Source organism: Meles meles, chromosome 13 (genome assembly GCF_922984935.1).
Source record: "Meles meles chromosome 13, mMelMel3.1 paternal haplotype, whole genome shotgun sequence".
NCBI classification, from domain to species: Eukaryota; Metazoa; Chordata; class Mammalia; order Carnivora; family Mustelidae; genus Meles; species Meles meles.
The window spans coordinates 52,983,722-52,996,831 of NC_060078.1; the positions used below are offsets into that span (position 1 = coordinate 52,983,722).

Below are 13,110 nucleotides of genomic sequence, written 5' to 3' on the forward strand. Positions count from 1 at the left end.
CAAGTCTCCAGGAGGATGCAGAGGCTCTTGTGCCTACTCGGCAGGGGCCTGGGCACACTGCCAGTTCCTTCCTCCTGCCAGTAAAGGCCAACCTTTCCAGATGATTAAAACATGCTTGCACCATGAAAGGGGCTGGGTAAAGACATGGCTGGAGGTAACTCGCGGCAGAGCAACATAATTCTTCAAACTAGAAGCAAAGGCAAACAAGGTCAGAGGCCGAGTCTTTCTGCTGATGAAAAAGGCATGACCCCTGGGAGCTGTCAGAATGGCGAAGCAGGCTTTAAAGGGAATGTAAAGTAGAGGCTCAAACGCCTGGTGACCTGAAACCTGATGAACAACCTCCTTCCTTGCAGGAAGTCCTCTAACCATGTGCTCTAACATGACATTTGCATTTCTTACTTGTGGCAAGGCTGGTGCTTGTGACAAATTTATATCATTTTGACATGGGAACTCTCCAACCACAGGACCTAGAAGAAAATAAAAGGTTTACTATTGACATAATAAATACTGGCCTACAAGAGCAACTTAAAAAATAGAAACTGAAACCAGACTTGTCCCATTCGGAAACTGTACCAGGCCCTGTGTCCCCCCAGGCTGCCTGCTCCCCAACACCTCGACTGCTGGTCCTACCTCCTATCCGGAATTGCCAGTGATGGTTCACAACATTACTGTGGCTATAAAGCCTGGCCCACAGCAACTCTGATGCCCATGCCTGGACTCACTGACCCTGAGGCTCTGACCACCAGGAAGGATCCAGTAAAACAACCCAGAAGGCCAGGGGAGCTAATGGTTGGGAGGTAAACCTTGGCCACTCAGAGACAGAAGATGGGAAGGACTGAGCAGATGAACTGTATGCAGTAGTCCCACACACAGCTTCTCCAAAGATGCCCTATGACTGACTAGCTGTGTCTCCTTGAAAAGCTGTCACCAGCTTGGCACTGTGGCAGCTAATGCTGGCGCTCCCCTCCCCTGCCTCATTTCCCTTTGCTCCTTAGTTTTGCTTTGATAGAGCAGACCCTGCCTCCAGTTCGTCCCCTCCTCTCTTTACTCTCTGGTGTCCAGTGAAGGGATGCTCCTAGGGCAAGGGACAACCATCAGGCGCCTAAAAATACACTTTAAAAAAAGTCAATATTTAATACTTACAAGAATCCATTTCTCTGGCAAGAACATGGACGGATACCTTATGTCTCCTTGGGGCATCCACTGCCAACATTTCCTAGGGAGAAAGAACAGCGGGGTCACCTTTCTGCGACACTAAGGAACTTAAAATGAAGTACTCTTTTACGAATGTGAAGAATTAGCTCTCACACAGCCAGAAACAGAAAAGAGGTTTCCCCTCACTTTAGAGTATTTCCTTTAAACTATACAGAGATTAGGTAAGATAGCCAAGAATTATTATTAACCCCATTTTACAAATGAGAAAATGGAGTCCACAGAGATGAAGTGATGTACTCAAACTCTTACAGGTAATAAGTACCTGGGCTGGGATTGGAAACCTAGCCTAGGACTCACTGCGGTGTGATGCAGGACTACACCTAGTAACCTTTAATGACTCCAGAGGTGATGGCCGGAGCTTAGTCAAGGGATGAGTACAACCTGCTCCTCTAAGAACCTTCTTAGGTTCTGCACCAGGGCACTACCATGGTTCCTCATCTACCGAAAGAGAAAGGAAACTAACATTTCTCGAGTGTCCCCTTCTATCAGGCACTCTCCTGCATCAGCACACTTGAGTCTCTGTAAGCTAAGTGTCATGATGGTCTGATTTTAGAGACACAGAGAGGTATGATGACTTGCTGAAGTCACACAGCTTACAGTGATGGTATGAGAGAAGCAAGCTGGCACTCCACCAGGCTCCTTCGAAGGACTTCCCTAGGTCATACCATGAATACCAGGACCGGTGAGTTGATAGATCCTGTGGGAAAGTGACTCTTCACCTTTTCCTTAATGCTGGACCACTATCTGTCTTTTCCAAGGGGAAAACACAATTTGTGTGGAAGCTGCCCCAGATTACACCCTCAGAGGGAGAGATCGCTGCCAAAGCCACAACAGCTCACTAAGTGTTTACGGAGCAGTTATGATAAGGTGGGTCTTGGGCAGCTGCAACGTGAACCCCGCTGATGCTGCACCACTAATGCAACCACAGCTCCCACCAGCTGCCGGGATGGCCCAGGTTCGCCCACAGGCCTCCCCAGGCCCCCCAGCCTCTTTCAGGAGCTTGGCCCAGGTTTGCCTCCAGTAATACAAAGTACCTCACTTGAGATTGTCTTACTTATTGAGTAAAAAGTTTGCTTCCAAAGATCTATTCACTATCGCTTTTCACCTAAACCTTCACTGTCCTCTTATCAATCTTTATCAGTAGAATGTAACACCCTCTTCAGTTTCAGACTAGTCTCAATTTCCTAACCAACTCTGGACAATCTCCCTCCCTCCCTCCTTTCCTTCTTTTTTTTTTTCTTCCTTTCTTTTTTTTTTTTTTTTTTTAAAGATTTTATTTATTTATTTGACAGATAGAGATCACAAGTAGGGAGAGAGGCAGGCAGAGAGAGAGAGAGAGGAGGAGGAAGCAGGCTCCCTGCCAAGCAGAGAGCCTGATGCGGGGCTTGATCCCAGAACCCTGGGATCATGACCTGAGCGAAAGGCAGAGGCTTTAACCCACTGAGCCACCCAGGCGCCCCTCCTTTTTTTTTTTTTTTTTTTAAGATTTTATTTATTTAGTTGAGAGAGAGCACCACTAGGGGGAAAGGCAGAGGGAGAAGCAGACTCCCCACTGAGCAGGGAGCTTGATGCGGGACTCAATCCCAGGACCCTGGGACCCTGACCTGAGGAGAAGGCAGATGCTTAACTGACAGAGCCACCCAGGTGCCCCAATCTCCATCTTTCTAAACACAAACCAACCAATGAAAAACTGCATTTTCTAGCAAACTGTATTCTAAGGAATACTGGAGTCCCAGGAGATACTTATATTTTGTGGGCAGGAAAAAAGAAAAAAGGATGCACGTTGAATCACTTTGGAAGTTTCGTTAGTCCGGGCAACTGGGTGGCTCAGTTGGTTAAGTGTCTGATTCTTGGGTTGTGGCTCAGGTCATGATCTAAGAGTTGTGAGATTGAGGCCACATTGGGCTCTGGGCACTGTGCTCACTCAGTCTGTTAGGGATTCTCTTTCTCTCCTTCTGCCCCTCTCCCTGCTCATGCTCTCTCTTCAATAAATAAATAATATCTTTTTTTAAAAAATGAAGTTTTATTAGTCAAAATTAAATGCTAGGCTAAAGAAATCTTTACTGTGGGGTTTTTTAGAACTTCTAAAATGCTAACACACTGTTGATTCTCCAAAAACAAGAATGAAGAATGCAGTCTTTCCCAAACTTGCATGGTCATGAAACCCTTTTTTGTAGGTGCCCCTACTAATATCTTGTGGAACACTAGTGTACCATGGAACACAGCTAGGAAGAAGATGCTCTAGACTTAGCTTAAGCTTGGTAATAAAACTCTTATTTTTTAAGACAAGAAAGACTCAGTCTTATAAACTGCTCTTCTTACAAATTCAGTAATTAGGTACTACTTGTAATTTCAAATGAATAAGAGAATTTGTGGAGGGGAAGAAAAAAAATCCTCACTGCTTGTGGAAACACAAGAGTAAGTTATATTGGGACATCACTCCTCTTAAACACCCACAACTAACAATGCCTTAGAACCCAGAAAGAGCTGAACATGATCATCCTTTCTTGTAAGCCCTGGGAACAAATACCTAACCTCACAAAGCAAATAGTCTGAAGCAATAAATAGACACAACTAAAACTTATTTTGTAATATCAACAAGGAAAACATATGCTGATTCAAAGCATTCTGATTAAAACATTTAAACTCTGAGGCTGAGAATTACTACTGAGGAGGTAACAGCAACAGAGACCATTTATTAAATGCTAAGTGCCAATCACTTTGCACACCTCACTTCATTAATACTCCTATTAAGCTCTACTGCGTAAATAAAGAAAACTGAGGTTCAGAAGCTCTAGTCCCTGCGGTCTTCATTCAGAAGCCATGCATGCTCCCGCTCCTGTTTCACGGTAAAAGACCCTTCAGAGCAGGTCAGCTGACCGAGGCTGCAGCAGGTTCAAAGCAGTAACATACAACACGGCACAAATAATATCTGCTTGTGAGTCAAAATCCCCACAGGTAAGTTCAACTTACCTTATAGAATTTGATGATATCTTCCTTGGTAAGTGTCTTTAAATATGCAACTTCTGTATTGTCTGAAACAGCAATCAAACAATAATTTACTAATATTTCCATCTTAAGTAGCCCAGAATACTACAGTAAATGACCATATACTTCACCCCAGTGCTCTTAGGTATCCCTATTTTTAAGTGATCTTCTGCTCCTGCAAGTAGTCAGGGGATAAATATCAAGTAAAGCGTCCGAAGACATCCCGGCTCTCTACTTAGGAGCTATTGGATCTGCAGTCCAGTCACGTCAGCTTTTCTGAGGCTGAGTTTCCTCATCTGGAAATTGGGGGTAATACCTACTTAAAGGGGCTGCTGTGAGAACTAAGGAAAATGATGAGTGACAGTCACACATTGCTAGCCAAGTGGCAAATGCTAAAAAAAATGGTAGGCACCACTGCCAATGGCTAGAACAATGACAGGTAAGGAAACCGGAGCCCCGGACAAAGGCGTCTTGGCTAAGATCTTCAGCTTGTTGGTGTCAGAATGAGAACACAAGCCCCTGACTTCCAGTGCAGCGTGGCCCCTGCCCTGTGACTCTCCGCTGTAGAAGAAGGAAGCCGCTGTTGGGGCGCCTGGGTGGCTCAGTGGGTTAAAGCCTCTGCCTTCAGCTCAGGTCATGATCCCAGGGTCCTGGGATCGAGCCCCATATCGGGCTCTCTGCTCAGCAGGGAGCCTGCTTACCCCCTCTCTCTCTGCCTGCCTCTCTGCCTGCTTGTCATCTCTGTCTATCAAATAAATGAATAAAATCTTTAAAAAAAAAAAAATTAAAAAAAAAAAAAAAGAAGGAAGCCGCTGAGCAGGCGACCTCAGGGAGCACAACTGTCCCAAATGTAAAGGCACCGACACATTTCTGGAGATCCCTGCAGGCAAAAGTTTAAACCCCTGTACCTCAGGGCAGCCTTATCTCAGGAGAGTTCAATCTGCACATTTTCCTTTTTCTTTTTTTAGTGTTATGAGCCATAGATAAGTACATCGTCTATGCTCAGCGCCTCAGGGGCATGCTAACTGAACACAAAAAAGTGAAATTCGATTTATTACTACTGCATTATTATGAGATACAGGGAGATCCAGCTCTAGTTTGAGAGAAGAAAAAAAGATAAAGTTTTTTAATAAAAACTGTTATGATGTTAAAAAATGGCTCTTCAGAAGTGCTATGCTTCACACCCCCACCAAATTAGCACTGGAACATCACCTACGAGTATCATTTTGTAGAATGACCTCCATGTCTTCCAACATTACACTCATGTGTAATGTCGGGACCCTCATTTTGCCTTACCTCTGTCAAAATTGTATTGCTGAGAGATGATTTCCCCCCAATATTTAGCACACTCTGCGGATAGTTTCTTTGGTTTGTCTAGTCGACGAATCGCTAATGCTTGAATGTGTTTTTGAAAAGCTTCTTCTGTCATGTCCTCTATGGACTTCTCCATGGTGATTAGGAAAGCTTCCACTCTGCTCTCTAGGTAGTGAGGCGGCTTTTCTGACTGGATGATGAATCGTAAGCCCTGTATGCCGTTGGCTCGACGCGGCCCGCTGAAGACGATATAGCCTGAAACACGAACACCAGCCAGTCAGGACTTGGGCATCTGAGCCTCGCATCACTTTTAATCCTTCAAAACTTATCCTATCAGAGCAATAAAATCTACTTATGGGCTTTGTATTATTCACCTCTGAAGAAAAATGAATAACTAGGATATCCTAAGTCCCTAAGGACAGAGCAAAAGAGCTCTCTGAGGAACAGTTAGAAAGTTAGGAGATAATTCTTTTTCTTTAAAAAAAAAAAAAAAGGAAAAAACCCTCTTCATTATTCAGTCGCACATCCCACAACTGCTCCCTGTCCGCGAGCTAATCATCCCCTGTCGATGTTAAAGTCATTCCCATCCCTAGGATAGACTGAACTCATTTTCATCCCCTAACCATGGTTCCACCTCCGTTTCCTTTCACATCCAAGTTCCCTATGTGAATCCATTCCTAGACCAACTCTATTCAGACTAAAAATCTTGAGAGACCAAGTAACAGAAGGTCACACTTCTGCTGTCACCTTGTGAGCTCATGCACAACCACCCTTCACATCTTGTTCAAACTGAGCTGTGGCTTGCGTCCTTCAGCTGCTCTTCCCTGAACCACATCTCTGACAGCTGTGGTGTCTTTGGGTCCCACTTCTGAGGAAGTCACTATCTTCAGCGTGACCTTTAGTTGCAGTAAAGTCTCTCAGCAACATTTACCACGTTGCATGGTAACTATTCCCTTATAGTTTGTTTATGGTCTGTCTCCCCACCATAATGTCAACTCAGAGAGGGCAGGGACTTCTCTTCTGTTCACTGCCGATCAGAAAGTGAGCACCATGACGGAATGAACCATCCACAGCTTATCCCTTTTCTGTGGTAAGCATCTAGCATAGATTGATGCTTATCAGTGGATGTAAATTGGAAAGATTCACCCAAATCCTCTTTCATTGGTTCTTCCCAGTCATTACTGGGGCTTCTTTCTTTTCTCATTGATTAAACCTGCCAGGAACTCCAGGACTTTAAATAGTGCCTAAACGCTGCCTGAAACATTTTCTCAACACTTTCTATATGCCCCAGGCCTGGGATGCAAAGATGGGTAAGAAATAATACCTGCCCTCAGGGAACCCAAAGTTTCATGAATCTAAACTTCTCTACACGGCTTGCTTTCCATCTTGCCTTCCATAATAAATAATCTTCTGTTTGCATCCTCTCCCCCTACCCAAAATGTCCCTTATTGACAGGTATGTACTGTAAACACACAGTCTACTAAGAAGTGCTTTAATGTCCACAAGATGTTAACTGCTTATTTTTTAAAGTGGATTCCCCATAACTTTGCCTATGGGCGAAGTTTTCACAGCCTTTCTCAACACAGCAAGGCCGTAGCACCATGCAAGTGGACGGTACATGTGGAGAATGCTTCCTGAGGACAACGGTTGCTCAAAGTCTATGGTATCCTGCTACTCCCCACTTCCCTCTCACCCAGCTGCTCCTTGGTGCGCAGGGTGTTGAAGCAAGGTTCAGAGATGATTTGACAGAAGAGCTCTAGAAACATATTCTCTGAGGTGCTCTGCATGTCTGTCTGGTAGTATATCTCGATGCCACAGTTATTGTGAACTTCATTCCTCTGCTGATACACAAACCATCCTCCTAGGAAGTTTCAAAAAGAGAACAGGTTCAAAATCTTATTTAGGGTTTAATAAAGCCAATGTTTTGTCTGGCTTTTTAAAGCTGTTTTATTTGGTTGGTGTTTTTTGGCAATTCCAAACTGTAATTAATTTATTAAGAATGTGAAACTCAGGGCGCCTGGGTGGCTCAGTGGGTTAAAGCCTCTGCCTTCGGCTCAAGTCGTGATCCCAGGGTCCTGGGATCGAGTCCCGAGTCGGGCTCTCTGCTCGGCAGGGAGCCTGCTTCCTCCTCTCTCTCTGCCTGCCTGTCTACTTGTGATCTCTGTCAAATAAATAAATAAATAAAATCTTTTTTGGAAAAAAAAAAAAAGAATGTGAAACTCAACTAACTTACCTAAGGGAAGCCTTTGTTGAATATAGCAATTTGAACTTGGCAGGGCCTCAATAAACATTCATCAAATTTAAAGGGCAAAGAACTTATAAAAGGCCCATTTTATGGCTTAGTATTAATGCTAAGTAAAACCCACAGTTAATACAATGTACAAGTTAGTGCATATACTAGCTTAGAACTAGCTAATACAGATAAGACTCTCAACAGAAATACCACTTATGTTTTAATAAACATACAAAAAAATTCTTTTAAAATTACTAGTTGTTGGGGCACCTGGGCGGCTTAGTCGGTTTAACATCTGCCTTTGGCTCAGGTCATGATCCCAGAGTCCTGGGATCCAGCCCCGCATCAGGTTCCCTGCTTAGAGGGACGCCTCCTTGTCCCTTCCCCACTCTTCCTGCTTGTGTTCCCTCTTTCTTTGTCTCTCTCTCTTTCTGTCAAATAGATAAATAAAATCTTTAAAAAAAAATTACTAGTTTTGACTTTATTATCTTGGATTTCTATTTAGCATTTTGTTTTTAATATCAACACCCACACCAAAGATCATTTCACAAATTTACAGAAATGTGTACAATGCTTGGAGATAACTTAGCCTAACTCTTCACTGTAGAGATGAAGAAGCTAGGGCCCTGAAAAGTGGGGGGACTTTTCTAAGGACACCACATTAAAATGGTGGACAAATACCTCATCGGAGTTATCCAGAGATGATCACGCTTCATGATTTAGTAACTTTACTTCATAAGTCATCTATGTGACTGAGTATATATAGTGTTTAGCGCTCTATTTAAGACTCCCCAAGAAGATTTCTCAGAGTAGCAATGATACGTTGTGTTCACTTACAGATGGTGATTTAGATATCAACAGTGAAGGGAGGCACACAAGCTGGAGTCGTATTTCACCTATTTCATTTTTCTGACCAGATACAAGTTTGGCCAACAGTCACACTTTCTGATTGTGTACTGGTGGCACAAAGTTTCCTCTTATCACAAGAGGAAGGGGAACATGTTCTGTAGCTACCATGACTTCCTCTCTCCCAACTTCTAGCCTTTTCACGTATATCCCAAACTGTCTCCTTCACAAGGTCTGAACATTTCCTTTTTAAATTGTTAATACTGTCTTCTGGAGAGTTACCTGAAGGACTGTGTAAGTCAGTCACACCTGGTCAACTGACTAAGTCAGAAGGACTCCCTAACTCCCAGCATTTGGAGACTAGGATGTGAAGTGAGATGTTTCTGAGCATGGAACATCTGGCCAGTGCACTTGGAGAGATAGAAGGCCCTCGGAGAGGAGAGAGAAAGCAGGAGATGTGAGAAAAGAGGTGTGAAAGACTGATTTCACTTTGAAGATCTGTTTCTGGACTGGCTTCCCTTTGCCTGACATTGAAATGCTGTGGTATCTGACTGGCATATCCCGATTCCCCCTCTCTGCCCTGTGGCAGTGAGAGACAGCACCAGTCTGGCACGAACAATTGCCAGGCCGGTGATGATGCAGAAGAGCAAGAGCTATGTTAAGGTGTCTGTGAGCATTCAACAACAGGAACACCGTGGGTAACACGGTGAGGTAACACCATGCTGGAGTAGCTTGAGCAGCTTCTCAGAGGAGTCAGACACAGTGCCCGACCTTAAGGACTGTACAGTCCAACAATGGAGATGGAGATGCACCTCAATCCCAATGCAAGGGAAGAAGGGCTCAGCACTTCAACAAGGAAAGCTTCAGAAAACCTGTGCTGGGGGGTCGGAAGAGGAGAACTACTTCCAGCTGGGAGTTTTAGGAAAATTTTAGTGGAATGGGTGGCTTGTAAGATGGGGCCTGGAAGGAAGAATAGGGTATAGATGTCTATAAGGAAGAGAGAAGGAAAGGGAACACTATTTCAGGCAGATAAAATAGTGTATGGGGGGGCGGGGCCTGGCTTGGAGCACAGACCACGTATGCATGGGGAATAGCCAACATCACATTTAGCTAAAAACAACAACAAAAAGAACACACACAAAAAATCAATGCTTCTCATCCTTGGTCTAATTTATTACTTATTACAAAATTTTGAACAATAAGTGAAAATAATGCTTAATGCGTTTTTCTATGAAAAGAAACCATTGCTGATCAAAAGTAATCCAACACTGCAAACTCCAGTGTGTTAATGATTACCCATTCTTTTATGCTAATTCCTTATGAAATATGCATGTGATGAATACATGCTGTTGTCTGCACCTGTGAGTTTCCTAAAACTATTTCTGCCAAAGACCTCTATGGGCCTCCAATTCAGTATTATGAATCTAGTTTCCACTTTTCATAAAGAGATTTTATTTCATGCTTCACAGTCAACATTTCTTCAGCTTTGTACCTTTCTTACTTCCTAACTCTTCTACATTCAACTGCCAGTCAATTCTGATGTCATTCTCTTCAAAATTACTGCTCACCTCCAATATCACCTCTTTAGCCGTTCTGCAGAGAATTTTCTGGCAGAATTAATTCTCTTTAACCATATTTCTATGAATAGTAGAGGATTCAGTAGATCTTCACCATAAAACTTATGTTATCACCCAAGTGATTTCAACCCACCTGTAATCACCCACAACATTATGTCAAAGCAGTCCAGTACCAAAGTTAAGACATCCAACTTACCATCAGGGAGCTGAACTTCTCTATACCGAACCAGCTGACTTGGAAGGAGAGGCTTTGTATGAGCATGTTCAATGAGGGTGTCTTCAACCATCTGCATAATTCCTAGTGCAGCCTGTGGGACAAGAACATAGCACATTACAAAACCATAAATGATATCTGTGAGAATAAAACAGCATACTCAGTGGTGGCCCATGTAATATGAAAACAACAAACTATTTTATCATAAAAATGGATTTTTAAACCTTAAATATATTTGATCCTACTCAAATGGGTAAAAACTGAACTTGTCAATTGGTAATACAGTCAGTGTGGCAGAGGTGAAGAAGAACAGACCCAGACCAGCATTGACAATGACCTCAGTGCTGTAGGAAAAGGTACCACCAAAGCTGGAGAAGTACTGGTGATGGAAAGTTGGTCCCAAGTGAAGGACCCTGACCACAGACACAAAGCAAAGGAAGTGAGTGAGCATAAGGCTTTTTAAGAAATACAACTGGGGTGCCTAGGTGGCTCAGTCAATTGAGTACCTGACTCTTGGTTTCAGCTCAGGTCATGATCTCAGGGTTATGAGATCGAACCCCGCCCTGCGTTGGTCTCGGTGTTCAGTGGGGATTCTGTTTGAGATTCTCTCCCTCTACCTATGCCCCCCAATTCGTGTGCACTCTCTCTCTCTAAAAATAAATAAAATCTTTAATAAATAAATCTGACCTTAGTAAAAAATCCTGTCTCTGCCACTTATTAGCATCTGACCTCGGGCACACTGTTTTGGAGGCAGTACAGCAGAGTAGTAGGGAAAAGTGTGGGGTCTTTTTTTTTTTTTTTAAGATTTTATTTATTTATTTGTCAGAGACAGAGAGAGAAAGCAAGCAAGCACAAGCAGGGAGAGTGGCAGACAGAGGGACAAGCAGGCTCCCCACTGAGCAAGGAGCCTGATACAGGACTCAATCCAAGATTTTGGGATCACGACCTGAGCCAAAGGCAGACACTTAACTCACTGAGCCACTCAGGCATCCTGAAAGTGTGAGGCCTTGAGAGAGGCTGCCAGAATTCCAGAATGGGAATTCCAGAAAGCCTTCCATGTGCTAAACCTTTGGCATGAACCATTTAATTTAATCTTTAAACTCTAATTTACAGATGACAAAAACAGTACTGAGAGGTTAACACATTTTGGAGGAATAAGTACCTAGTATGTGGCAGAGTCAGGATTTGAATGCAGGCTGATTCCACACCATGTGCTCTTATGCACTACGCAGTCCTGCTGTCCTACACAGAGTAAGGATAATTATTTCCATTTCCTCCTGTGACTGCACAAGGTGGCAAGAGTGGAGGAGGCAGCCATGAAAGTAGGTCCACAGTTGACCACCATCATTTTACCCCCTCATATGCTGTTCTATCTTCCTTCATAGAGCAGAGAAGTCAACACTAATGTGCTTATAATCACACTGTGGTGGTGAACAGTCTTAGGCCAGGGTAAAGAAAATCTCTGACACTGATCCATACAAGTCTGCTAGAACCTCAACCACTCACTTGCTTTGTTATGTTTCCATGGAGAAGGGCTTCGATGTGCAGCCGTGACAGGAGTTGAGGTATGAAGGCCTTAAGGCGAGGAAGGGTGACATCTGTAAAGGTGTAAAAAAATAGTGAGCTCTACCTATGAGGTTTCAAAAGAAACCACCCTGAGCTCACTGAAGACTCACAGAAGAGCTACAAAACAGTACAGAGTTCCATATGCGCTTTACCCAGTTTCCCCGAATATTAGGAGCTTTCCATAGCACAATGGTCAAAACTAAGAAATTAACCCTGCTCCAATACTAGTCACCATTGGAGTCTATATTTGATTTCAGTTTTTCCTAATATTCCTTTTCTGTTCTGTGATATAACCCACGATTGCACCTTGCATTTTAGTTCCATGGCCTTAGTGCTGTAGGTCTCCTCTAATCTAGGACAGTTACTATCTTTCCTTGACTTTTAAGATCCTTAGATTTTTGAAAGTACTGCTCAGCTACTTTATAGAATGTCCTTTGAATCTGTCCAGTGTTTTCCCATGATTAAACTGAGCTTAAACGCTCAACTACTAGGAAGAGTACCACAGAGGTAATGCGTCCTTACCGATGTATCGCAACAGGGGAACAGGATGTTGGTATGCTGTCATCCTGGTGATGTTAACACTGACCACTTGCTTACAGTGCTGTCTGCCAGATGTCTTTACTGTAAGTGCACTGTTTCATCTTTCAGTTAAAACAGAGTAACTCATGCATGTTCTACATGCAATTAGGTCAAGCCATGTGCCCATCAACGCTAACTTTTCCCACTGTGATTAATAAATATTTATTTGGGGGGAAATGTATTTTAAGACTATACAAATAACACCCTGTTTCCCCTTACTCACTAATTTTAGCATCCATTGGTGCACACTGCCTGTGTCAGTTACTGCTATGGCATCGTAACAGTGACTTTCCCCTCATTCCTTTTCCATGCACTGATTTACTTCTTCAATAAGAAAGTCGTCCCTTCTCCATTAGGATATCATACTAATAACTGCTGTAGTGGATGCTAAAAACAGTGACTAAAATTCAGAGGGAAGGGAATTAACCAGTGCTTACTATGGGTCATTTTATATGTGTTATCTTATAAACCTCAAAGTGTGTACTACTACCCCCGTTTTAAAGGTGAGAGAACCAAAGGGAAGATAACTTGAGTTTCTTTCCAAAGGCATCAAGCTAGTAAGTTGTAGAGCTGGCATG

General features: G+C 43.2%; 1 protein-coding gene across 2 annotated transcripts in view; it reads right to left on the minus strand.

The window, feature by feature from the left end:
* IDE (insulin degrading enzyme) overlaps positions 1–13,110 on the minus strand; it is a 111,500-nt gene that overhangs the window by 4,503 nt on the left and 93,887 nt on the right. For both annotated transcript variants that reach the window (XM_046027055.1, XM_046027054.1), the window contains exons 18-24: positions 11,894–11,985; positions 10,370–10,481; positions 7,211–7,378; positions 5,500–5,772; positions 4,189–4,250; positions 1,144–1,216; positions 400–467 (exon numbers count right to left, since the gene is read on the minus strand). In XM_046027055.1, the coding sequence (XP_045883011.1) occupies positions 400–467; positions 1,144–1,216; positions 4,189–4,250; positions 5,500–5,772; positions 7,211–7,378; positions 10,370–10,481; positions 11,894–11,985 (848 nt within the window). The remainder of the gene's footprint in view (positions 1–399; positions 468–1,143; positions 1,217–4,188; positions 4,251–5,499; positions 5,773–7,210; positions 7,379–10,369; positions 10,482–11,893; positions 11,986–13,110) is intronic.